Source organism: Panthera onca, chromosome F2 (genome assembly GCF_046562875.1).
Source record: "Panthera onca isolate mPanOnc1 chromosome F2, mPanOnc1 haplotype 2, whole genome shotgun sequence".
NCBI classification, from domain to species: domain Eukaryota; kingdom Metazoa; phylum Chordata; class Mammalia; order Carnivora; family Felidae; genus Panthera; species Panthera onca.
In genome coordinates this window covers 10,458,034-10,481,848 of record NC_138356.1, presented here as the reverse complement: position 1 = coordinate 10,481,848, position 23,815 = coordinate 10,458,034, and the positions used below count along the sequence as shown (strand labels likewise).

Here is a 23,815-nt window from a genome sequence, read left to right as displayed (position 1 = left end):
AATCCTGTAATGAATCCAGCCATCAAAGGTATTTCATTCAATGTCATAGACAGTCAAGTGCTTTGACCTGGACTAGAGTTCTAATAATTTTTGCTCTATTTATATTACGTAACATCTGTTACACATTACCAAGGCAAAAACAGAAACAACCCCCCAACACCCCTGCCCCCAAATATTGTGGTTGACCTATGGCAGGTGCATTTGTTTACAAGGGATAATAAATGAAAATGAATCACAATGCAATGGCTTCTAGATGCCCTGATCAGGCTCCAGAAGTAAGTCTGTTATCAATAATAAAAACATGCGTAAAATATCAGTGGGTTAAACAAAACGTGGCAGTTGCACACAATGGAATATTATTCAGCTTTTAAAAGGAAGGAAATTCTGACACACGCTACCACACACGTGAACCTTGAGGACATTATGCTAAGTGAAACGAGCCAGTCACCAGAAGACATACACAGCACAATACCCCTTACATGAGGTGCTTAGAGGAGTCAAATGCATGGAGGCAGAAAAGAGAATGGTGATTTCCAGGGGCTAGAGGGAGGGAGCCATAGGGAGTTGTTGTTTAAGGGGGTAGAATTATAATTTTACAACAGGAAAAGAGTTCTGGAGATTGGTTGCCTAACAGTGTGAAGGAACTTAACACTCCTGAGTTGTGCACGTAAACATGGTTACGGTGGTAAATTTCATGTTATGTGTATTTTACCACGGTTCCAAAAAAATCAGCCGGTGAGATCAGTGTTCTAGAATCTTGCCATTGTGAGCAAACAAAGATATTTGTCGAGGGGCACCTGGGTAGCTCAGTCGATTGAGCGTCCGGCTTCGGCTCAGGTCATGATCTCGCGGTCCGTGAGTTTGAGCCCCGCGTCGGGCTCTGTGCTGACAGCTCAGAGCCTGGAGCCTGTTTCGGATTCTGTGTCTCCCTCTCTCTCTGCCCCTCCCCTGTTCATGCTCTATCTCTCTCTGTCTCAAAAATAAATAAACGTTAAAAAAAAAAAAAAGATATTTGTCGATAAATTAGTCCGGGTTTTAGGCTAGATGACCTTCCAACCTGGGTAGTTAAAAATTTGATGATAGCTATTCCTTGGGTGGGTGGGTGGCTCTTCATTTTTTTCCCTCAACAGGGTACACATAGAGACATTGTTCTACTTCAGGCACATGGGGGTAACTGGAAAGGTCTGCTTGAAGCCGGAGGTCATCGGTCGGGGGACTGTAGCCGTCCCGGCACCCAGCCAGCTTGCCAAGTGCTGACTGTCAGTGCACTCAGTCGCCTATTCACGGCACACCTGTTCATGGCTCAATCCCATCAGCAGGGTCGCTTCGCACGATGATGACCTCTGTCAAGGGCTAGATTCCAAAGCCGACAAATTAAATGTGTATAACCTGTAGCTCTGAACAGATGGAGTGGTTTTACTCCGGCTGTTGTTGTTTTGTAGCCTGCTGATTTTATCGGCAAAGCCTTGACCATCAAGACGATGTGTACTTAAAAGCGGCTGATTGATTAGCTGCTAGTAGCTGGTCCTCAGATGCTACACGAGATTGACAATAAGAATGAGCATTAGTTGGTTATTCAAGTAGATAGAGCACAACTACCAGACCCTGGGACATTAGTGTTCACATTCACTATGACTTTTGGATATAAACATAAGTATGCATTCCTTTTGAAAGATTTCTTCTCCCTAGCCAACCACCCACAACTGTAATGAAATAACTTATCTTAACCCAGAGTGGGTATTTTCTGAAGTCACGTAACAAGGAAAATGGATCCCCCAAAGAGGGCATCTGCATTGTACTATATCACCACACATTACATCACATTAGGGTACACTTAACTCCAAAATAAAGGAGGAACGTCTCTGTATCTTAGATCAAATACTGTGCCTGTGTTACTCTTAGAATCCATCATGGCTTTTTGAAATGTCATTTTAGGAAAAAATGTTTGGGAGTGATGTTTCTGGAAAATGAACTTATGGCAGACTAAAGATGACAGTCCTCTCTTTGAGAGGCGGGGTCAGTTCCCTCTGCCCTTGAGTCTGGGTGGGCTGTGGCTGGTTTGACCAGAAGTGATGCTGCCTTATAAAATGCCAGGCTAGAAGAAGCGTTACCCTCATAAAAATCCTGCTTTATGCGTACAACGGGTTAAGTCTATCTTTGAGCTTGGATGTGCCCAAACAGTTCCAAGGTAAATCATCCAAAGAAAAATTCAAATAATACCTAACTAAGGCTATAACTGACTAATATGTTGCCTCTATATTTGTTTTCTCTTCTGGTCTGGTCACAATCCTCAAGAAATCTTCCAACCATTCCAAGGTTGAAAGAATCTTCAGAAACGGTGATCTATGTTGATTTCCTATTTGGGGAGAAATACATGCAAATAGACTTCTAAGTCAGCATGTTATTATTATGACCAAATGTTGAGAAAAGTTTTGGGGGATGACTGAAAGATCATGACAGCTATCAACAGAGTAACTTTATTTTTCATCAAATGTCAAGTTATTTCAAATGTACTAGACTCCTTAAGATGTAAACAAATTTTAGAAAAACTAAAACTAAAAAGGACGATCTCTATTTCACAGACAGTGGTCAGCAAAGCAAGGAAGGCCTTAAATCAATAGATGACAGATACATAATGACTTCTTATGTTGTGGAACACTTTAGAGAGGTGAAGTGATTTGCCTAATGTCCCATTGATGGTAAGTGGTGGAATAAAAACAAGACTTCAGTTTATATAGTCATTGTCTTCCTCCTGCCAAGCCATGATGTGTCCATAAACCATATTGCTTCTGCAGAAATCCACATGAGACATGAACATTCGAGAAATACAAAACTTTAAACATGTAACCCAGTGAGCTCATTGCCATGGTGCTGATCTACCGAAACTTAATTGAAAAATTGGTCCAAGCACTGATGTCATGGGACATGCTGTTTTTGTTGGTTGCTTAACGGAAGTTCAAAGAAAGAAAGCAAGAACTTACCCCGCACTCCAGCCTCCAGTTTGCGTTGGGTTCATCTGATACTGGCCACACATTAGGTGCTATAAGTGTTTTGAAAATCTCCCTCTAATCAAGCAGGAGGACCCAAAGTTGGTTCTATTGAGATGTGTTATTTGAATATTTGATATTATTTCCCTCTCCCTGTTCTGTTCACCTTGAAATAGCATACTTTTCAAAGCTTATAAACAATTGGCTTGCACAAAAAGGTAAACTGATAACTCTATCTCTTAGGACAAAGAAATATCAGTAGAGGTAACAGTGTGTATTTGTGTGTATATTAGAAAGTTTGGAAATAGCAAGCATTTTGTCACTGAAGAGCTATAAAGCTTCCAATGTCAACATAAGCCAGTAGGTTATATACATGGCCTGTTCAACTCTGGACCCAATAGCCAAGATCAAGGCCATTTACTGATAAGAATAGACCTTGAACAGTACTTATCAAGGTCTTTTTTTTTTTTTTTTTTTTTGGCCCCCCTACAGGTATTTGGGAAGGCTGAAACCAAACTGTATTTGCATGTAGCCTTGATCCTGTGTGTGTTGTACTTCTTATGTTTACTCTGAGGTAGTTCTTTATTCTTAGGCCTATAAACTCTAGGTCAACGGCATTTAAAACAAAACAAAACAAAACAACTGTGATACCACAGCCACATTTTCGTTAAGAACCAAGCCATTATGTAATGGATGGTGAAAATGCCATATACAGCTACTAAGGAAGACATCTCCACCCTTTTCTGCTGAGGACCTCAACTGGTTTGGTGAAGAGGCTAAGTTTATGATTATAGACAGAAAAGAGGGAATTGGCTTTACTTAGAAAATCTGGAGTTTTAGGGAGCATTAACTTCCTAGCAGAGAGCATAAAGTCGGCACGGTGGCATAAGCCTGGAGGTGCAGCACAGAACAAGGTGGCCAAAGAAAAATCCCCAGGAATAGACAGTGGTAGGGCTGGAATGTTCTACTGAAGTTGTTTGTCTTGCTGTAATATTTCTTTCCGCTTCCTCTGCAACTTTTATTAAAGTTGGCTGCCCAAAGAAAGACCCTGTAGGCAGAGTGTTGTTTTTGCTGGGCTTTTGGGGGAGGACAGGATGGGTGATGTCCAGGTTCGACATCTGCATCAATGTCGTGCAGAATAGGAACGGGGCGGTGGGATGGGGCAGCGGCATGGCGGTTCACAAATTGCACTAATTCGTTAGAAACAAGGAGCTCAGAATAAAGATGCTCATGAAAACAAGACGAATGTGGAGCAATGCTGGGGAGGGCTTTTGACTTCCGCAGGACGTGGAAGGGAAGTCAGAGCCGGTCTCATGTAGAAATTAGAAGGATGAGAAAGCATAGCCGCTCTGGGTAGAAGTAATTCCATGTTTCTCCTGCTCACCTTTTCCCTCTCTGGAAGGGGGTGGTTAACAAATACACAAGTATCTTTACAGAACTTTTCCTTATCTTGCCTTTAGGAGGTACTATGAGCTTCTTTTTGATTTTACAGAAGAAGATATTAGAGCTCTGGGCTGCTTTTCCAGGGACACTAATGAACAGTGGGAGAGTGAGGGATTACGCTGAGACCTGACCCCAGGATGATGTTTAGGGCACATGGACGCAACGTGGACCCGCCCCCTCTCCCCCCCCAGAGTGACTGAAAAGCATACTTCCCTACACTGGGGGCAGGGAGGATCTCTGGTGGCTTGTGATCTAACCAACTCACTTTGCCACATATTAGTGAGACTAACGATATATTGACGTATATATTCAGATCCCTAAAGGAAAAAGTAGGAGATTTTAAAGGAATGAATGACATTTGCCATATCATCATTTTCATTTAATCTCTTAACACTGGTTCTTCAGCAGTCTGTTTTCTTGGGGGAATTTGCTGCAGAAAACACACTGTTTCTGTTCTTTGCACAGAAATTGCAGGGACTGCAAAGTAAGTATGATCAAAATAGGGAAACCATGTGCAAATGAGGGACAGGTGGGAGAGAATGACAAGTAGCTGTAATCAAGTGAGAGCATTAAAGACATTACTGGAAAAGTAAGAAAGCCAGTTCTAGGTAAATTAAGACAGACTGATCACAATTACCAGTGGCTGAAAAGTCCGAAAGTTAAAGATCACCACGAAGATTTTGGATTTAGTTAAGAAAGAGGTTGGGATGCCTAGGTGGCTCGTTGGACTCTTGATTTGGGCTCAGGTCATGATCTCATGGTTTGTGAGATCTAGCCTTGCCTCAGGCTCTGCATCAACAATGTGGACGCTGCTTGGGATTCTCTCTCCCTGCCTCTCTCTCTGCCCCTCCCCTGCTCAGTCTCTCTCAAAATAAATAAAGAAACGTTAAAAAAAAAAAAAAAGAAGAAGAAGAGGTTAAGGAAGACCTTAGCGTGGCTGTTTCTGATAATTGAGGGCAACAAAAGTCAGAGCCCAAACTGGGGAGAGAATTGGAGAGTGGACAGCGAGGCAGTTCAAGCCAAGTGGGTTCGGACTCAAGCCACAAGCCAAGTGGGTTCAGACTCCACTGAGGAGCAAGACGAAGGAAATAGAAAGACACGAGAAGTAGACACTGTCAAGCAGAAAAACTATTCTCCCTTATATGAGAGAAAATCTGGCTCTCTTTAATGACACAGAAAGAGACTGAATGAGAGAGAGGGAGAGAGGGAGAGAGAGGGAGAGGAAAAAAGAGAGATTGAACGATCGCAAATAAAGTACGCAGGACACTTGTGTTGAGCGCTGGGCGTTGTATGTAAGTGGTGAGTCACTGAATTCTATTCCTGAAACCAATATTACACTCTATGTTAACTAAAATTAAAGAAAAAAAAAAAAGAATTGGGAACCAAAATAAAGCAGGCAGGACTATTTTAGAAAATAGAGGGCTGAAGGAGATTAGGAAGTCAGTAAGAAAAAAGGTATTGTCCTAAATGAACTGTCACCAAGAGACACAGCAGCAGGGATTGTTGAATTCTTTAGTGACAAAAAGATCTAAGAGAAGTGAATGATTATGTATAATCAGAGTACTCAGCGGCACGGAGATAACAATGGATAATTTCACCCCGAGTCCTCACAGCACAGAGAGAATAGATGAATATTGAGTGGAAATAAGGATGAAATCTAGTGAAAGCTTAAAACAGGAACAGAGAGATTTAGAAAAAAAAAAATTGTAATAGAAAATAGGTCAACCATCAGGAGGTTAATGGGAAAGTGCCATAGACAGTTGTTAAACTATATGTTATCTTGTACAATTCCCATTACCTATAAGGTAGGCATAGCATAACGAGGTAACTAAGGCATAGAGTTAACATGCCTTGACCCGCTGGTCGATGATGAAGTCAGGGGTCAAAGTCAGACCTGTCTCCAAAGCCTATACACTCCACCACCATTAACATTTTTGTCATTAATGAGCATTAACATTTTTGGAATACTTTAGTATGCGTTAAACACTTTTTTCTACATAGCTGAAAATATTAACCACGCTTCACAAGATCAATCATAATTTTCAATATTCCCCGACCGTATTTCACAAGTTGCCCTCAAAATATCATTTAGAGTTTGTCTCTCCAGATCAGGATCTTGTTCAATGCACACTAATCCAGTTGTGTTCCTTATCCCTCCCTGAATCTAGAAGAGTCTCCTCTTTTCATGACATAGATCTGTCCTGTAAAATGTTTCACCTTCTGGATTTGTCTGATCACTTCTGGTTGACCTTTAACTTATTCTTCTGTATATTTCCTCTGAAGTGCAACTTTCATCTAAGGCTGACAGATTCAAGTTACAGTTCTAGTAGAGAGTTATCTGGCAAGTTCTACGCGTATGTCACAGGCAACCCACTGGGAGATGTGCAGTGCCTGGCTGTTTCACCACCGGGATGCTAAGTGCGGTCGCTGAATTAGGGGGTTGCTGAAATCAGCCATTTTTTTTTGAAGGGACTCTGGTTACTTTCGGTGAGGAATAATATTAGAGACTGAAACTTGGGCTAGAAATGGTAAGAAGTTTGTTTGTTTGCTTTGTTCTCCCTAAGTAAACTGTCATCCTATGGTAAACCTTTACTTTTTCTTTAAAAAAAATTTTTTTTAATACTTATTTTTGAGACAGAAAGAAACAGAGCATGAGCAGGGGAGAGGCAGAGAGAGAAGGAGACACAGAATCTGAAGCAGACTCCAAGCTGTCAGCACAGAGCCCGACGCGGGGCTTGAACCCACAAACTGTGAGACCACGACCTGAGCCGAAGTCGGACGCCTGACCGACTGAGCCACCCAGCTGCCCCTATGGTAAACCTTTTCTAACATGACTTTGTTTTTAGCATGAATTTTTTCATATTATTAAATATTCTGCATTTAAAAGATGACTTAATAGTATTTTATACAGACACCATATGTTTTGTTGATTAGATCTGCACAGTTAGACACTAATTTTTTAAAGTTCTCAAACAATGAGAAAAATTGTATTGACCTGTAAAATTGTCTTTTTAAAAAGTGTTTATTTTTGAGAGAGAGAGAACATGAGCAGAGGGAAAGGGAGAGAGAGACAGAATCCCAAGCAGGCTCTGCACTGTCGGTGTGGAGCTGGACACGGGGCTTGAACTCACAAACCGAGAGATCAGGACCTGGGCTGCAGTCAGGAGCCAGACGCTTAACCACCTGAGCCATGCAGACGCCCCAACCTGTAAAACTGTCTTTAACCTATTCGTTAATGCTATAATTTACCAGCTATTTACTATACTAAAAACGCTTTTGACAAGATTCCTCAAATTCTTTTACCAGTAGAACAGCGCCAGAAAACCCACCTACAAGGAAGAGAATAAACAACACAAGGTATAGTTTCTGTGGATTTACTTATTGGCCATTTTTACCTCCATCACACCACCTTTAGGCACGTTATGTTGGTCAGTGCTTAATTTTGTGGAAAGAATCAGAATGAAGAGCTGAAGGACCGTGTTCGAATGTCCTTGTTCCGGACAGAAGAAGACCAGGGACTGGCAGAGCTGGTGGTAGAGGCATGTTGAGCAGTTTAGGACACCCAGCTCTTATGCCAGTCTTCTCCGTTTCCACCTGCCAACCTGCCAATTTTGTCTTTATTAGAGGGCCCGGCGAGCATACGGTTTGCACACACAATTTGGAAGAACCGGCCACTGCAAGAATCGAATCTGAGTAATCAGAATCTAGCCAAAGAAAACAGCACGGAATATGATATGGGTAAAAGGAAAAAAAAAAAAAAAAAAAGGACAGAGCCTTTATAGCAGTGCCTTAAAATGGAAAATGCATTATTTAAAAAAAATTTTTTTTAACGTTTATTCAGTTTTGAGAGACAGAACAGAGCGTGAGCAGGGGAGGGGCAGAGAGAGAGGGAGACAGAATCCAAAACAGGTTCCAGGCTCTGAGCCATCAGCACGGAGCCCAATGCGGGGCTTGAACTCACAAGCCGTGAGCTCATGACCTGAGCCGAAGTCGGACGCTCAGCCGACTGAGCCACACAGGCGCCCCCTGGCAAGTGCATTAGTGAGGGAGTTGAGACATTTGGGGCATAAGAGTTGGATGCTCTCCAGAGAGAATGGCCCGTGGACAATGTGCCCAAGTGATAAACATCTGAGCAATGACACCACACCGAAAAATCCCTAAGGACTAGTACACGACACTGTCAACAGTTTCACAATTTACTGTCACATTTCTGACAACGCACGTTGTGTTCAGCCTCGTATTCCTTAGGCATCGCACAGGTCAGAAAACACGGGGCGAATGATGTCGAGGTCTGGGTCACTCCCAGCTCTTATTTTAACCAGTAGGTTCCATCCTCTCCCTACACTTGATTCAAACAGCTAAGGGAGAGACAACGATGCAAATTCTATCCCAGGGCCTCCTCACTGTCTGCTGGAGACAGTACTCAGGAGCCGAACTGGCACATACTGATGTCCCAGCACTAACTTGTCAAAGGCACTAACAGGATTCTGTCTTGTTAACAGCAGCACCTCGATCCTTGTGAAGATCAGCGGGGCCGGTGGCCTTCGATGTTTACTACCGGATGATGACATATGAAAAAAGAAATTCTTCACTCACTGCCCTACCTCCCCTGGCTCCTCCTCCAGACACAGGCATTGGTGGGCGAAAATGCCGGCCTTCCACTTTCCACCCGGGTTGTTTTATAAGATTGGAGTCATTTTGTGAAAGAAGTTAACCGGTAATCAACAAGAGCATGTCTGATATTGTTAATTGCTGCCCGGCAGTGATAACTGTTACGGTAAGCTCAATTCTTTTCTTACATTGAAGATAACCACCTGTCAGCCTCCATCCACCGCCATGTTGTAGCACACAGGATTTTTCAAAGGCTGTACGAAGAATTTTTCAGATTCCTAGGCTTATTAACTTTTTGGCTTTCAAGATATTCCGGTTTAAAGTTGAGCAAGAATACCAGATTCATGCGCTAGATCAATGTAAAAAGAATTCGACATTCACTGCTCCGATTAAAAAAAAAAAAGACTTAGAGGACTAGTGCCTGATTCCTTCCAATACTGTTTTTTTTTTTTTTCTGCCTCATTATTCTTGGTGTAATAAAATTGCTAGGGAAACCGCAAACACTGAGGAAAAATATAACAAAACCTTGAACCATATTTGAATACTCCACACAAGAAGTTACAGAGCACCAAAGTGACCAAATCATCATGGAGTAAGATTGTATTTGAGGATGGCTTTGGTGGTAAAGTTAAGAGTTGCCATATTTGCTGAGTATGTTTTAGCATATTATTTAACCTTTTATCGACAGTCTGTAAAATGAGTGTCCTGATATCTCTGTACGTTCGCTGTAGATGATTAATCAGAAATGAAGACAATGTTTGTTGCCCGACCCTACTGGAAACCAAAGCACACCGAGAGGCAGGAGTCGCTGACTTCATCTCTGCTCACAACGTGATTCTTCCCCAGTCATTTCACTTTTTCTCCCATAAAGACAATGGGGATAACATTGATGCTGCTGGTCTCCCAGGGCTCTCGTGAAGGCTCGCCTCACCCCGTCTTCCCTACACGCGGCCCTTCTCCCTACACATTTGAGGATGAAGAACTGATTCTTCCATGGGAAGCTCCCAGCCAGTCAACAAGTTTGGGAAGTAATATTTAACAGCATAGGGAGAAAAGGGAGAAAAGACAACCTGACAAGAGAAAGGCAGGGGAAACGAGAATGGAAACGAACGTTTGTGTGTTGGTGGGAAAACGCATCACCACCACCGCTCCCAGCCCCCCACATACTTATAGGATGAAGATTTTTAGATATTTTGGTAGACCCTATGGGTCAAAGTAGGCACTAACTATTGTTTATAACAGGAAGAATAATGAGGGAAATAACCAAAAATATGTTTACATATATCTAAATGCAATTATTTGAGTAAAAGTCTTAGCCTTGATTGGAGAACCATCCAGAAGTGGATTTGGGGGACTTCTTTGCAGGCATGAAATGAAAAGCTTAAGTCATAAAATTGAAAACTTCTAAAACTGCGAACAGTTTTTATAGTTGTTTTCACTGATAGGTTACGGTAGATCCTCTTATTAAAAAAAAAACATTTAGAGAAAGAAAAGATAAATACAGTTTGTGAATCACCCAGTGGTCCTTGTCTGAGGAGACAAGATCAAATGAGATATACCACACACTCAATGAGTCATGCGTGTGCCTTGGAATCGAATGTAGCCTCTCTTGAAATTTTCATTACATCTCAAACAAAATGATTAGGATGCCTTGGGACATAATTCTATGTTAAAAGTCATTTATTTCATGGGCTGCACATAGGGAACCCCTGATCATTTACAGCTATGAGCTTTAGTGCCATTTTGAGTGTCAAATATACTTAATATTTGTATTTATTTACAGTATGTTAAAAATCTATGCAAATTAAATAAGTACTAGGTGTTTTAACATAAAGACATAAAGGTGCTATTAAAGAATATCAAAATTGGGTGCATAGGTGGCTCAGTCAGTCAAGCATCTGACTCTTGGTTTTGGCTCAGGTCATGATCTCACAGTTTATGCGTTCGAGCCCCACATCGGCTTCCACACTGACCATGCAGAGCCTATTTGGGACTCTCCTCTTTCTCTGCCTCTCCCCCACTCACACATTCTCTCTCTCTCTCTCAAAAATAAACATTTAAAGAATATCAAAATTAAGAGAATTTTTTTTAACATTTATTTATTTTTGAGAGACAGAGCATGAGCAGGGGAAGGGCGGAGAGAGAGGGAGACAGAATCCGAGGCAGGCTCCAAGCTCCGAGCTGTCAGCACGGAGCCCGACACAGGGCTCGAACTCACGAATTGTGAGATCATGAACTAGGCTGAAGTCGGATGCTTGACCGACTGAGCCACCCAGGTGCCCCCAAATTAAGAGAATTTTAAGCATTATTTTCTCTCTGAAAAATAATTTCAAGAACATTGAAACTCACACCTGTTTGCTGATATCCTTGTCTGTTTATAAAGGTTATTTGGAAATCCGTAACTCCAGGTCATTTCTGCTTTCTTTGCTTGCGTGGAAGATTGGGCAATGGGAGTTAATTTAGAGAACAAGAACGATATAAAGTGACTAGTGAGAATTTTATCAGTTCGGCCAAAGTGAGAGTCAAGCCAAAGTCAACAAACAGTTCCTCACACTAATTTCATTTCAAAGGCACAAGCGATGTGCAAGCAAAGTCTCTAGTATCATCTGACTTTCTGCAGCTTTTCAGTTGATGAGAGTTGCCATAAACTGCGGCACACTCCCAGTTAAATAAATTTCAAGTAAATTTCAAGTAAATTTCATTAAAATCAACTTTCGCATTTTTGAGGTATCAGTATTAAAGTTAACAGATAAACGATGACGAGGCATCACATTCTACCGTAAAACATCAACGGCTAACATTTTATGTGAAAGGGAGCAAGTTAAGTAATAGCTACTGAGAGGCTAGTGGTATTTTAACTCTGAAGTAAGGATAGAATCCATAAGAGAAATCAGACTAGAAGCAATTAGATTACACGACAGGTGGGCAGCATACCTTTCTGAATAATCAAGTAGAACGTAAGGAGTTGAGGGTCTCAACCACGCCTACAGAACAAAGTTCCTCCTCATTCTTGAACTTGTGGAATCACAGCACCTACCACTGGGATCCAGACAATGTCGGGTGTTTCTCTTACTGTTGGCTTCTCAGGAGGGCGTTATTCTTCAGCTCTCTTTATCCCAGTTCTACCCCGGGAAATGCCGGGGCCATCCACTTAGAGTTATAGGTGGCACCGCTCCTGGAAATGAATCAAGCCTCCCACCTGTACAATACTTTGTTCCTCTTCCTTTAAAACCCAAACATCTGGACAAATGTTTTCTGTCACCGGTGTCAGTTCTGTTAGCACCTCTGAATCTCTGTTTCAAAATATGTATATACACATTCTTCCAACATTCGGAGGGTCCCATTCTTTTTTTTTTTTTTTTTTTTTTTTTTTATAAATTTTTTTTTTATTTATTTTTGGGACAGAGAGAGACAGAGCATGAACGGGGGAGGGACAGAGAAAGAGGGAGACACAGAATCGGAAACAGGCTCCAGGCTCTGAGCCATCAGCCCAGAGCCCGACGCGGGGCTCGAACTCACGGACCGTGAGATCGTGACCTGGCTGAAGCCACCCAGGCGCCCCCGGAGGGTCCCATTCTTAATTCACTGGTTGGTGACTTATTAACCACTTAGGACTTTTACATTTAAGGTACTGTTCTAAGCTCCAAGCGATGTCCCCAGCAGTGGATAGCACGGGCTATCTGGGGCGATAAAGTGAGTTCATATATTGGGATCCACAAAATGTAGGATGCCCCCGGGGTCTGGCCCGCGTCACAAATTTAAACCCAAGCTTGCTCTTATGGGAAATGCCCTTCAAGGAAACCTAGCACACACCAATCATAATCCTCTGTCTCAGCTTTTGCTAGCTTACCTTTCTCTGGAAAACAGGCCCTGCCAGTCTTGTAAGGAACCAACCCCCCCCCCCCCCCCCCAAGCCAATCATTCGTGTCTCTCAGTTGCCTCTTGTACCATCTACAAGGCTCACTCTTGCCCCAAATCCCTTGGGGTCAGTGCTCCAGGGCTTGTGAGGCTGTGTATTCCCCGCTCCACCCTCCCACCCCCCACCCAACCCACGGATTGTTTTCCCTTAGGTAAAGGACATCAAGCTGTTGCTAAATAGTTTTACTTTCGTCACTTGAAAGGGGGGACAGGGTACAGCAAAGACCGTCTCCATGTTAGATGTTGGTAAAAGCCAAACAAGTTAACGAGAAAATATCAGGTATTGCTAATACCTATAGTAAACAGGGTAGTGTGACAGAGACAAGGGCGTGATTTTAGACTGAGGCCTCACGAAAGGTCTCTCTGAAGTCACATTTACACTGAGATCAGGGTGACAGAGAGGGATGTTGACCATGAGTGACATCTGCCTATCGAATATGGGACCCTGCTCTTCCTAAACCCTCAATCAATGTTCAACCCAAGTACTTATTTATCTATAGGCCTTATTGCAAATGAATCGAGCACAAGCTTAATTAAAGAATATAAAGTCAGGGGCGCCTGACTGGCTCAGTCAGTTAGGCATCTGACTCTTGATTTCGGTTCAGGTCACGATCTCGCAGCTTGTGGGTTCAAGCCCCCCATCAGGCTCTGTGCTGCCAGTGTGGAGCCTGCTTGGGATTCTCTCTCTGCCCCTATCCTGCTCACTCTTTCTCTTAAAATAAATAAATAAATAAATATTAAAAAAAAAAAAAGAATATAAAGTCAGATTAGTTTGAATTGCCATAGAATACCTATGTACACACAACGTTTCAGTGACATCTGCTAACATTATGGACATTTACAGTGTGTTTTCAAATTTTTTTTTTTTAACGTTTATTTATTTTTGAGACAGAGAGAGACAGAGCATGAATGGGGGAGGGTCAGAGAGAGAGGGAGACACAGAATCGGAAAAAGGCTCCAGGCTCTGAGCAGTCAGCACAGAGCCTGAAGCGGGGCTTGAACTCACAGACCGCGAGATCACGACCTGAGCCGAAGTCGGACGCTTAACCGACTGAGCCACCCAGGCGCCCCTACAGTGTGTTTTCAAGGGGGAAAAAAGACCCAGCCTTCATGTTATCATATATTTTATGATATGCGTATCTAAACCATTTATTTGCATGTAATTTTACTATGTTAATAAAAATTATCACCTCATGTCAGGGACTGTTAAATCCACGCTGAGGATGAACATTTCTTCCTATAAGGTGCTATTCTACCCTACTACCTTCTACGCTCAGAAGCCCAGACCTGGCTAAAAAGTCCAGGCTGCTGGGAGCAAGACCTCCACTCGGATTCAACTATGTTCATGCGTTCACGTTCAAGCCTACTGATGTTCTGAGTATTTCCAGTATTTGTAGTTGCTACTTTTTAATCAACACAGATTCTGATGGGACACTAAAAATTACACGTTTACCATTCCCAATCCCAGGACAAAAATGACAAAATCTGCTAACATTAGAAGAAACAAGCCTTTCCCACTCAGACAAAAATGAACATAACGGGAAAGATGTTAAACGTGGAAACTCCGGCCTGACACGCCGTATAATTAACAATGTTCTACAAGGTACGTGGAAAGGTGCACTCTGCAGAGATGGGAAATATGAACCAAAAAGCAACTGTGAAGGCATAAAACGACACGTGCTCATTTTAAACAATCTTCCATCACGAAGGTCAAAGCAGGAAAAGGCGTTGCCTTAAACATGATTATGTTGCTATCTATACTAACCGTTAATTTTTGGGTGCTACGCTCGTGCACGTGCACACACACACACACACACACACACACACACAGTTACACATGTGCATTGGGGCTCCTTTTATAAATCACTTCTTTGGAGTTAAAAGATACTTAAAATTAATACAGAGAATTATACAGACTTATACAAAATCATACAGAAAATTTCGCACCTTTATTTTGATGGAATAAAAACAACAACGGTAACGGGAAACTGAGATACCGTAGCTACAATTCGGTTCTTGTCTGTCAATCAAGAAGGTACACTACAGGAAATTAAAGCACAGGCAAGGCTATTCATGCTTTAATCTATGTCACTCAAATAAACCTGCAAATCAAGGAGATTTTGAAAAGGATTTTCAATGACTTTCAGTGAAAACATTCTTTATTGGTAAAGCGGACACTTAAACTCTTTGATTACATATGTCATGCAAACCAACTGCCCTCACACGTGGTTGTCTAACAGCTCGATGTAATGGCATCTTTTTGGGGGGTGATGATAGATCTTACAGGTTACAGCGACTCCAGTAGTAAAAAGAATTCGGGGAAACGACTCTAATGCAGCAAAACGCCACGTAGTACGTGTGAAAGCGTTGTTCTGAATGCCCAGTTCTCCCTCCTAACTTCTACATTGTCCAAGACTATCATATATAAAGATGGCAGTGGCTTTTGTACGTGCGTCTACAGGCACGCGACCTACGCGATAAAAAGGAACTACAGGAATAGCATTTCAAACAATTTTACAGGGTTTTGTGAATCCAAAACATGGCAACGCCCTTTAGTATAAAATGTCCATTTGTTCCAACAGATGACTTCCTAAGGAAGACGATTTTGCTCCTGTGACACCATAGCTCGTTCCTGGTAAGCGTTTTAGCCTGCCATCTCTTCCCAGACCCTCCAAGCGGTTAGCAGTCAGTGGAGAGGAGCATGGCTTCCTTCGCTCGGAGAAGACTCAGGAATGACGTCACTCCGCCTCGTGACACTGAGAACGAGCTTCTCCGTGGAGGTGAGATAACACTTCTCTCCGTGGAACTTCTGCCAGCCCTGCCAGGGGGAAGACCTCTGCCACGGGTCAGTTTACCTCCTTGAAAACGACCAGAGCACCGGAGGCAGGTGGATCCCAGGTCTCCTATTGGCGCATTCACGTCACGTGGCAGTGAGTAGGCACAGTGCTTTCCCAGACACCTGGAAACGGGGCGCCGCTGGAACAAATACCTAGAAATGAGGACGCAGCTTGGCAATCGGGCAGCGGGTAGAGGCTGGAAGAGCTTTCAGGAGCACGGCAGAAAGAGGCAAGATGGCCCCAAGTGCCGCCAGCGAGCGGATCTACGCATGTTAACGCTCATGAGGGCAGGAAGGAGGTAAAGGGCAGGGCAGAGAACACCCAAACTGCCATGGAGATTACGTAAACCGTCATAAACAGACTGTTAGAGGAAATAAGGGCATTAAAGGTGCTGCCAGTGAGGGCTCCTAGGAGATGAGGAACATGCTGTTGGAAACCGAAGGAAAAGATTCTGGTTCCAGAGTGGCAAAAAGCTTAGCAACACGGGGTCAGCAGCTGTGTGGAAAGCATTAGTTGTAAGGGATGCACCGAAGACATTTGTTTGGTTGAAGAGATTTCCGAGCAGAGTGGGCCAGATGCGGCCTGCTTTCTTCTTGCCAGTTACAGTGAGAGGTGAGAGGAGCCAGATAAATTGAGGAAATACCTGTTAAAGAAAACAGGACTCAACAATGACTTGCAGATTCTCAGTCTACCGAAATGACAAAGGACCTTAAGAGATTCCCTGTCGGGAAAGCCTGCCCAGGGGAAAGAGAGGAGGGTGCAGCTATGGAACCTTTCGCTAATACCTGAGGAAGGCCTGAATTTTTTTTGTCACACTGTAGGTTCTTTGAAGAGATTAAGGGTGTGACTCATGGATCCTCTCGGCCTTCTCACAAAAAGCCACAAAGGGAGACGCGATCAGCTAGGAATGCTCTGTGCAGGGGCCTCCGGTCTACTGGACAGAACCCTCGTAACACGCACGCAAGATCCCCAAGTTTCTTCGGATGTCATACGGGCAGCTACTGCTCTCTTACGTTGAAATGGATGGGGATGGTACGAAGTGAAAGACGGTCAGACTTCCCACAATTCCACAGGTAAGAAACAAGCCGATGAAACTGCTCAGGTGCCACCTTTCACAAGAAAGGAAAGACGGCTCTGCGAGGACACCACGAGCCTAGATGGTGCTGTGGGCCACAGAAGGCTGTACCCGGGATTTGAGACCTGATGGCGTGCGCATGGCTCACTTCTAAATTGCTTGGCATGGGTGGCTCTTTTTCTCGTTTGTCTGTCTGAACAGGAATGATGCCTATAAACCCTATTGTCTCCCTGTCCCACCATTCTATTTGGGAGCAGATAACTGTTTTTCTAGGCTCACAGGTGCACAGGTGGAGAGGACTGCGTCCCAGGAATCATGCCCAGACCCTCACTCACACTTGATTTAGAGGATTTTAAATGAGGCGTGGGACTTCTGAACCGGTGGGATCCAGGTAAGGCTTTGCAGTCTAAATCGATGCTGGAATGGGCTGACACTTTCGAGCATCTTTGGATGGGGTGACTTTCTGTGGGATGCATATGGATCCTTGAAGCAGGAGTGGGCTGTGGTAGTCAGAATGGCCCCCAAAACGTCCCTGTTCCCATCACCGTACCTATAAATGTGTTACCTTACGTGGGAAAAGGATTTTTGCAGAGGTGATTAAGTTAAGCAACTCGAGATGAGACTTTTCTGGTAATTATGCTAGGTAAACCAAAGGTAGTCACAAGGGTCCTTGTAAGAGGGAAAGAGGAGAAGTAAAGTCGGTAGTAAAGGACTAAGGACAGAAGCAGGCATTGGCGGGACGCAGCCAGAGTGAGGGATGCCAGCAGCCTCAGAGGAGGCAGAGAACAGACTCGCCCCTGGAGCCTCCAGAGGGAAGCTGTGATGTGCCACTTCGTGTGGGAAAAGGGACTTTTTAAAGATGCGGCTAAGGTTACCACAGACCTTACAAAGGGGGAGATAATCCGGAATTATCTGGTGGGCCCAATCCAATCACATGAGTCCTTAAAAGCAGAGAACCCTTCCCGTTGTTGTTAACGAGGTGTAATTAACGACAGAGAAGGGTCAGAGAGGCAGTAATCCTGGCTCTGAAGATGTAAAAAGGGGGCCATAGGCCAAGGAAGGCAGGTGGCCTCTAGAAGCCGGAAACATAAGGAAAAGGGTCTCCTTTGGAGCCTCTCAAAAGGAACACAGCCTTGTCAATGCCTTATTTTAGCCAGTGAGACCCATGGTGGACATCCAACTTACAGAATTACAAGATCACAAATTTGTGCTATTTGAAGCCACTAAGTCTGTAGTCATTTGTTACAGCAGCCACAGAAAACGAACCAGGAGTGGTGACCAAAGATGAAATGGTATCTGGGAAGAAGAAAAAGCTTTTCTATCATTCCTGATGTAGCCTACCTCATTCGGGAAGCAGCTGGCTTTGGCAGAAATGCAAATATTTATGCTGGTAGTTCTTTAGATCCAGTCTGGCTGACGGAATTTACATTTCTGAATTTGTACACTCGTTGTGCCCTGGAGTAGAATACATTCTGGGTTGAACACTTAGAACAGTGTTCAGTATATATAGTGGGTCCCCTAGAAAAATGTGTTGAATAAATAAATGAATGCGATCAAGACAGGCTCTGGGAGGGATTGTAATTACTCTAAAGTGCTCTTTAACAGATCTTCTCAAGAACTGCTGGCCTTTATGTCTTTGCTTCTGGTTTATGATGGTCATAGTTCTGTAAAATACAAGGCCAAACTGTATTTTTTGACACAGTAATATAGCTAAATCAGTAAAAAGGATGCGTACAATCTTAATAGGAGGAATAATTATACGATCAACGTATTTCAAAATCAGAACACAGATACTTTTCAGTACATGACACAGAAAAAATTTCAAACTATTTGATCACAAGATTTCTTGATGGCTGTTGCTCAATGCAGCAACTTTAGTGCAAATTTTACCAAACGCATTTATCAAAATGGGATTTTGTTCATTTTCTCTGCAAACAAATGTTGTTACATTAACACAGAGCATGTAACAAATTGGTTTGCCTGGACATTTACAGGCTATCAACATAAGCCAGCCCTGCAACTAAAACCTCAAACATATTTCTCTCAAAAATCTATTCCTCGTCCAAATTCATCTATTCTAAGGCTGGAAGACAGAATGAGAATAAAACCAAAATTTATCTGTATAAATAATAAAAAGTTTGTTTTCTTAATGCTATACGCATTTTCCTTATTATTATGGCACATTATCTTCCCTACATGCTATTGCATGGGTAGGAGCAATGTTATTTTAGCTGCTGGAGTATCACAGTGTTAAGAATATCTGCTTCTTGTAGTGTCAGGCTTTCATCTGTTAGCTCTTTGTTTGGAAATGAAGTCACAAGAATAAAGTCAAGAGTTGCAAATTCAGGACGGGACTGTATAATAAAGTCCCGGACATCCAGGATCCTGAAGAAATAAGACAAAAATGATTTGTGATATTAAAAGTTTTATTTTAATGTAAGCTTTTAGCTACAATTAGACGATGATAAGTCCTAACCCTTATTTAAATGTGTTGTAGCTTTTAAAAACGTACATTATTTCAATGGATGGATTTATCTTGGACTATAGATAAAACATGAGCATTCACTCTGAGTGTAGCTAATGCTTCCTTTAACTGTAAACAGAGATAATCTTTAGGTGTTTTATACGTAAAATAAATGTCAACAATGTTATTAACACTTTTTTCAGAGTATAAAATATCTTAGCAGCAGACGGCCCAGAAAAAGGTACTTTGAGTGGCCTGGGTCAAGGTGAGTTTATAACCACCAAAGGTGTAAGTCATAAGGATCATTTTAAAAAATGACTTTCACATATCCCTGGTAACTCAACTAAGATTATAAATATATCCCTTAGAGGGAATCAATGAACAAATAAAAATGGTACCTTAATGAGTACAACAAAAGTACAAATGAATGTTAAAATGACATTGAAAAGTTTATTGACAGTGCTGGTCAACAGCACAATTATACTTTATCTACACCACAAATTTATATTATGAAGAATCTGCTAAGTAGAAAGTTAACTCCAATCAGAATTATAATTTTTAAATGAGTAAAGTCCAAATAAAGTTTTACTATATATACTATATTAAACCAAATTTGATCCCACTTACATGGTTTTAGCAACAGTGCAAAACTGCAACTTTTAACAATTTCATTTTGGAGAGATACCTGAATTTGCATTAGTCTGTGAGCAGTTCACAGAGGATGTTCTAACACTGACCTTTCACACAGCTATGACCCTTTTATTTTCCTTCTGTCAAAAACATACTTAAAAAGTGTATCTAATGAATTTCCTATTCCTCTGCTCACGTCGCATAGTTTTATTTGGATGAGGAACCACGTGTAAAACTGCGATCGAGCTCACCTGTGTGTACTATTGAATCTTTGTATCAAACGACTCCCATCTGCTAATCTGATCTGAATTTTTGTCGTTGGCACTGAATCATCAATGAGAACAACGGCGTTAAGTATGGACTTATCCTCCTCTTCAGGAGACGAAGGGGTACTGACTATTTCAGGTGTAAGGCTGAGAAGGAAGAATTGAAGAATTAGAACACAAGTCTGAATACCTAAGACGTGAAACAGTGAAGACAGTGGAATAATGACTGACATCCACAGCTGACTCTCAAGTTTTCCCGCCTGGGATCTGGACCAGCAAGAGTACGGCTTCCTTTGGGTCTCCCATAATTCCTCCAACTTCTTTCATTATACTAAAATTATTGTGTATCCTAGGATTCTATTTTTTTTTTTTATTTTTTTTTTCAACGTTTTTTATTTATTTTTGGGACAGAGAGAGACAGAGCATGAACGGGGGAGGGGCAGAGAGAGAGGGAGACACAGAATCGGAAACAGGCTCCAGGCTCCGAGCCATCAGCCCAGAGCCCGACGCGGGGCTCGAACTCACGGACCGCGAGATCGTGACCTGGCTGAAGTCGGACGCTTAACCGACTGCGCCACCCAGGCGCCCCATCTAATTTATGGTTTATCCAATCTCTTTCAACAGCTTAACTCTGTGGGGCGCCTGGGTGGCTCAGCTGGTTGAGCGTCCAACTCTTGATTTCAGCTCAGGTCATGATCTCACGGCTTGTGGGATCGAGCCCTGTGTCAGCACAGAGTCGGCTTGGGATGCTGTATCTGTACTTTAATGCTTTCTGTTTAAAATAGATTCTGGGGGCGCTTGGGTGGCTCAGTCAGTTAAGCGTCTGACTTCGACTCAGGTCATGATCTCACACTTCGTGGGTTCAAGACCCACGTCGGGCTCCGTGCTGATAGCTCGGAGCCTGGAGCCTGCTTCGGGTTCTGTGTCTCCCTCTCTCTCTGCCCCTCCACAGCTTGCACTCTGTCTCTCTCTCCCTCAAAAATAAATTAAAACATTCAAAAATAATAAATAAATACATACATACATACATACATACATACATACATAAAAACCAAAAAAACAGATTCGACCGGGGTGCCTGGGTGGCTCACTCGGTTGGGCGTCTGACTTCAGCTCAGGTCATGATCTCACGGTTCATGGGTTCGAGCCTGGCGTCCAGCACTGTGCTGACAGCTCAGAGCCCGGAGCCTATTTCTGATTCTGTGTCTCCTTCTCTCTCTGTCCTTCCTCCCCTTGCCTCCCTCCACCCCCCCCCCCACCCCCGCCGCTCTCACTCTGTCTCTCCGTTTCTCAAAAATAAAACAGGTTAAAAGAATTTTTTTTTAAAACAGATTCTGACCAGATAAGCTTCTTCTCAAAATATAAAAAGAAAGTACCAGGTGGGGAAACTAGGTAAGGAAAGCTGTTCAATGCATTTCTTTATAAGATGTGTGTATGTCAAAATGAATTTATGTGGAATAATAACATTTGAGAACAGGAATGGATTTACAAGAAGGTTTAGGCCAACCATATCACTTTATAGGAAAAAAACAGAGTCACAGAGATTGAAAGACATTTTCAAAGCCACGAAAGATAGTTAGCTGAGTAAGCTGGTTAGTAAGGTATAAAAACACATTTTAAAAAGTTGTGGCAACTTTAATATTTAGCCTTCAAAGTTATACCTTTTTATTACTTATTAAAACATTCTCCTTATCATTCAACTGATCAAAATAGAATGACATTTTTGATACAATGTTTGTATGTTTCAAGTATTACGTTAAAAAGAAAATGAAGAGAAAGAGGGAAGTTAATTGATAAAACAAACTCTCCGGGCAAACTGGAGGAAAGGACGGAGGCTGTCTGGAAGGAGAGTGAGTCTCTTGGTCAGGTAGAGAAGCATCTTCTAACTTAAGAGAGGGCAGTAAGGATGGATTTCCTGAACTTGGAGGCTAAGAGGAATATATTAAGAAAGTTAATTCCGGTCAGGCTCCGTTTTCTCAGGGAAGCTGGAAGCAAAAAAAGTCTGCTGAGGGCAGGAAACATTTGGGATGAGCCCTCTGAGAGTGGGAGAGGGCAGCTTGCCCGTCCGGCATGGGGGCGCCTGGCATGCGGGTGCAAACATCCCCAACAGTACTGGGCTGCACAGGGGCAGACAAATCCACAGGCTGCACAGCAAGGCAAGGGGCTGCAGAATTGCTGAGATAAGAAAAGGAAGAAAAGGCAGGAAGGGAAGGATTGTTAGATTTTAGAGGAGAGAGCCCTTAGGGTCCAGGGGTCGACATGAAGTCAAAACTCAGAACAGGTGAGTGGCAGGTGGGTTCTTTTGCACTGCACAGTATGAGAACAGGCAGCCACTGTTCTTAAGCAGAGAGATTTGCTTCAAATCATGATTTGCATCATTATACACACAAGCTCACAAACCTACAGCGACGGTCTACTTACTAGCCCTGCTTATCAGAAACGATTCTGTGATTTCCTGGGGCTTGTTGGGTTCTACTCCAGCTCACTAAGCTAATTTTTATGCAGGAATACAGTTTATTCTGCCACTGTACATTTGTAGCTTCAAACCTATGATCTGCTTGCTCCTACGATACTACACGAAGGAACTAGGTAATATTTTTATTGCATTTAGGTTTTCCTCATAATTATTTGTCATATCACAGTAAAAAATTAAGTTAGCTTCCACCTGTGTAATGTTCTTATATTATATGTATTTTTAAGTTTATTTATTTTAAGAGAGAAAGAGGGAGAGAGAATCCAAAGCAGGATCCGTGTTGTCAGCACGGAGCCCGACACGGGGCTTGAACTCACAACCGTGGGATCCCGACCTGAGCTGAAATCAAGAATCGGTAGCTCCACCGACCGAGGCTCCCAGGCATCCCTATCTGTGTAACGTTCTGTCTGCATTTCGACTGACGGCTATGGAAAACAATGGACTTATTTCCATTTCTGTTTTGTTTGCCTCTGTTTTGTGATTTCTGTTCAGTCGTTATCTGGAATTCTTAGGAAATGAGCCATTTTAGAAAGTTGCTTTCTGAATCTGTAAAGGTGAACTGTTAGAGAACCTTTATATTTTAACAGACTTAACGTAAAGCCTTCTAAAATGTCCTAGGTAGTTCTTCACTTTCTGAGAATGTAACATATACTCTACTACTCTACATTTCGATTCATGTGCATCCGAGAGGCTCACACCACCATGTTAATCTCCTAGTGTCGTTTCCTACACAGAAGCTGAAAATTCTGAAGACTACATTTCTCAGACGCCCTTGCAGCGAGAATTTTATATAATCCCACCCTTCTGCCGAGCGACAGATACACGCTTGCATGGTGAACGTAAGCACTACGAGGCCAACGTTTTGCAGCTCTTCTGGTCCCCCAGGTCTTGGAGGCATTTGATTCTTCTACAGCAGCCATGACAGAATGTTCCAGTGTCTGGTCCCTAGCTTCCATGGGCACTGAGCAGCTGAGGGGGACACAGGAAGTCTTCACTCTAGAAAGTTCTCTGTTGCGTTTGTTTCTTCCAGGAAAGCTTGATTTGCTATTTCCAGAAATTCTATAAACTATCCAGGGTTCTGTCAGAAGCCCCTTTTTAAGCTAGTAAGTGG

General features: G+C 42.6%; 1 protein-coding gene across 3 annotated transcripts in view; it reads right to left on the bottom strand.

Moving 5' to 3' along the window:
• Positions 1–14,889: 14,889 nt before the first annotated feature.
• Positions 14,890–23,815, bottom strand: part of UBXN2B (UBX domain protein 2B) — a 28,566-nt gene continuing 19,640 nt past the window's right edge. The window contains exons 7-8 of one of the 3 annotated variants that reach the window (XM_060610582.3): positions 20,217–20,378; positions 14,890–15,948 (exon numbers count right to left, since the gene is read on the bottom strand). In XM_060610582.3, coding sequence (XP_060466565.2) covers positions 15,639–15,948; positions 20,217–20,378 — 472 coding nt within the window. In that variant the 3' untranslated portion in view covers positions 14,890–15,638. Of the gene's footprint in view, positions 15,949–18,967; positions 19,257–20,216; positions 20,379–23,815 lie in introns of those variants that run through there. The other 2 variants (XM_060610583.3, XM_060610584.3) reach the window with 2 other exon arrangements.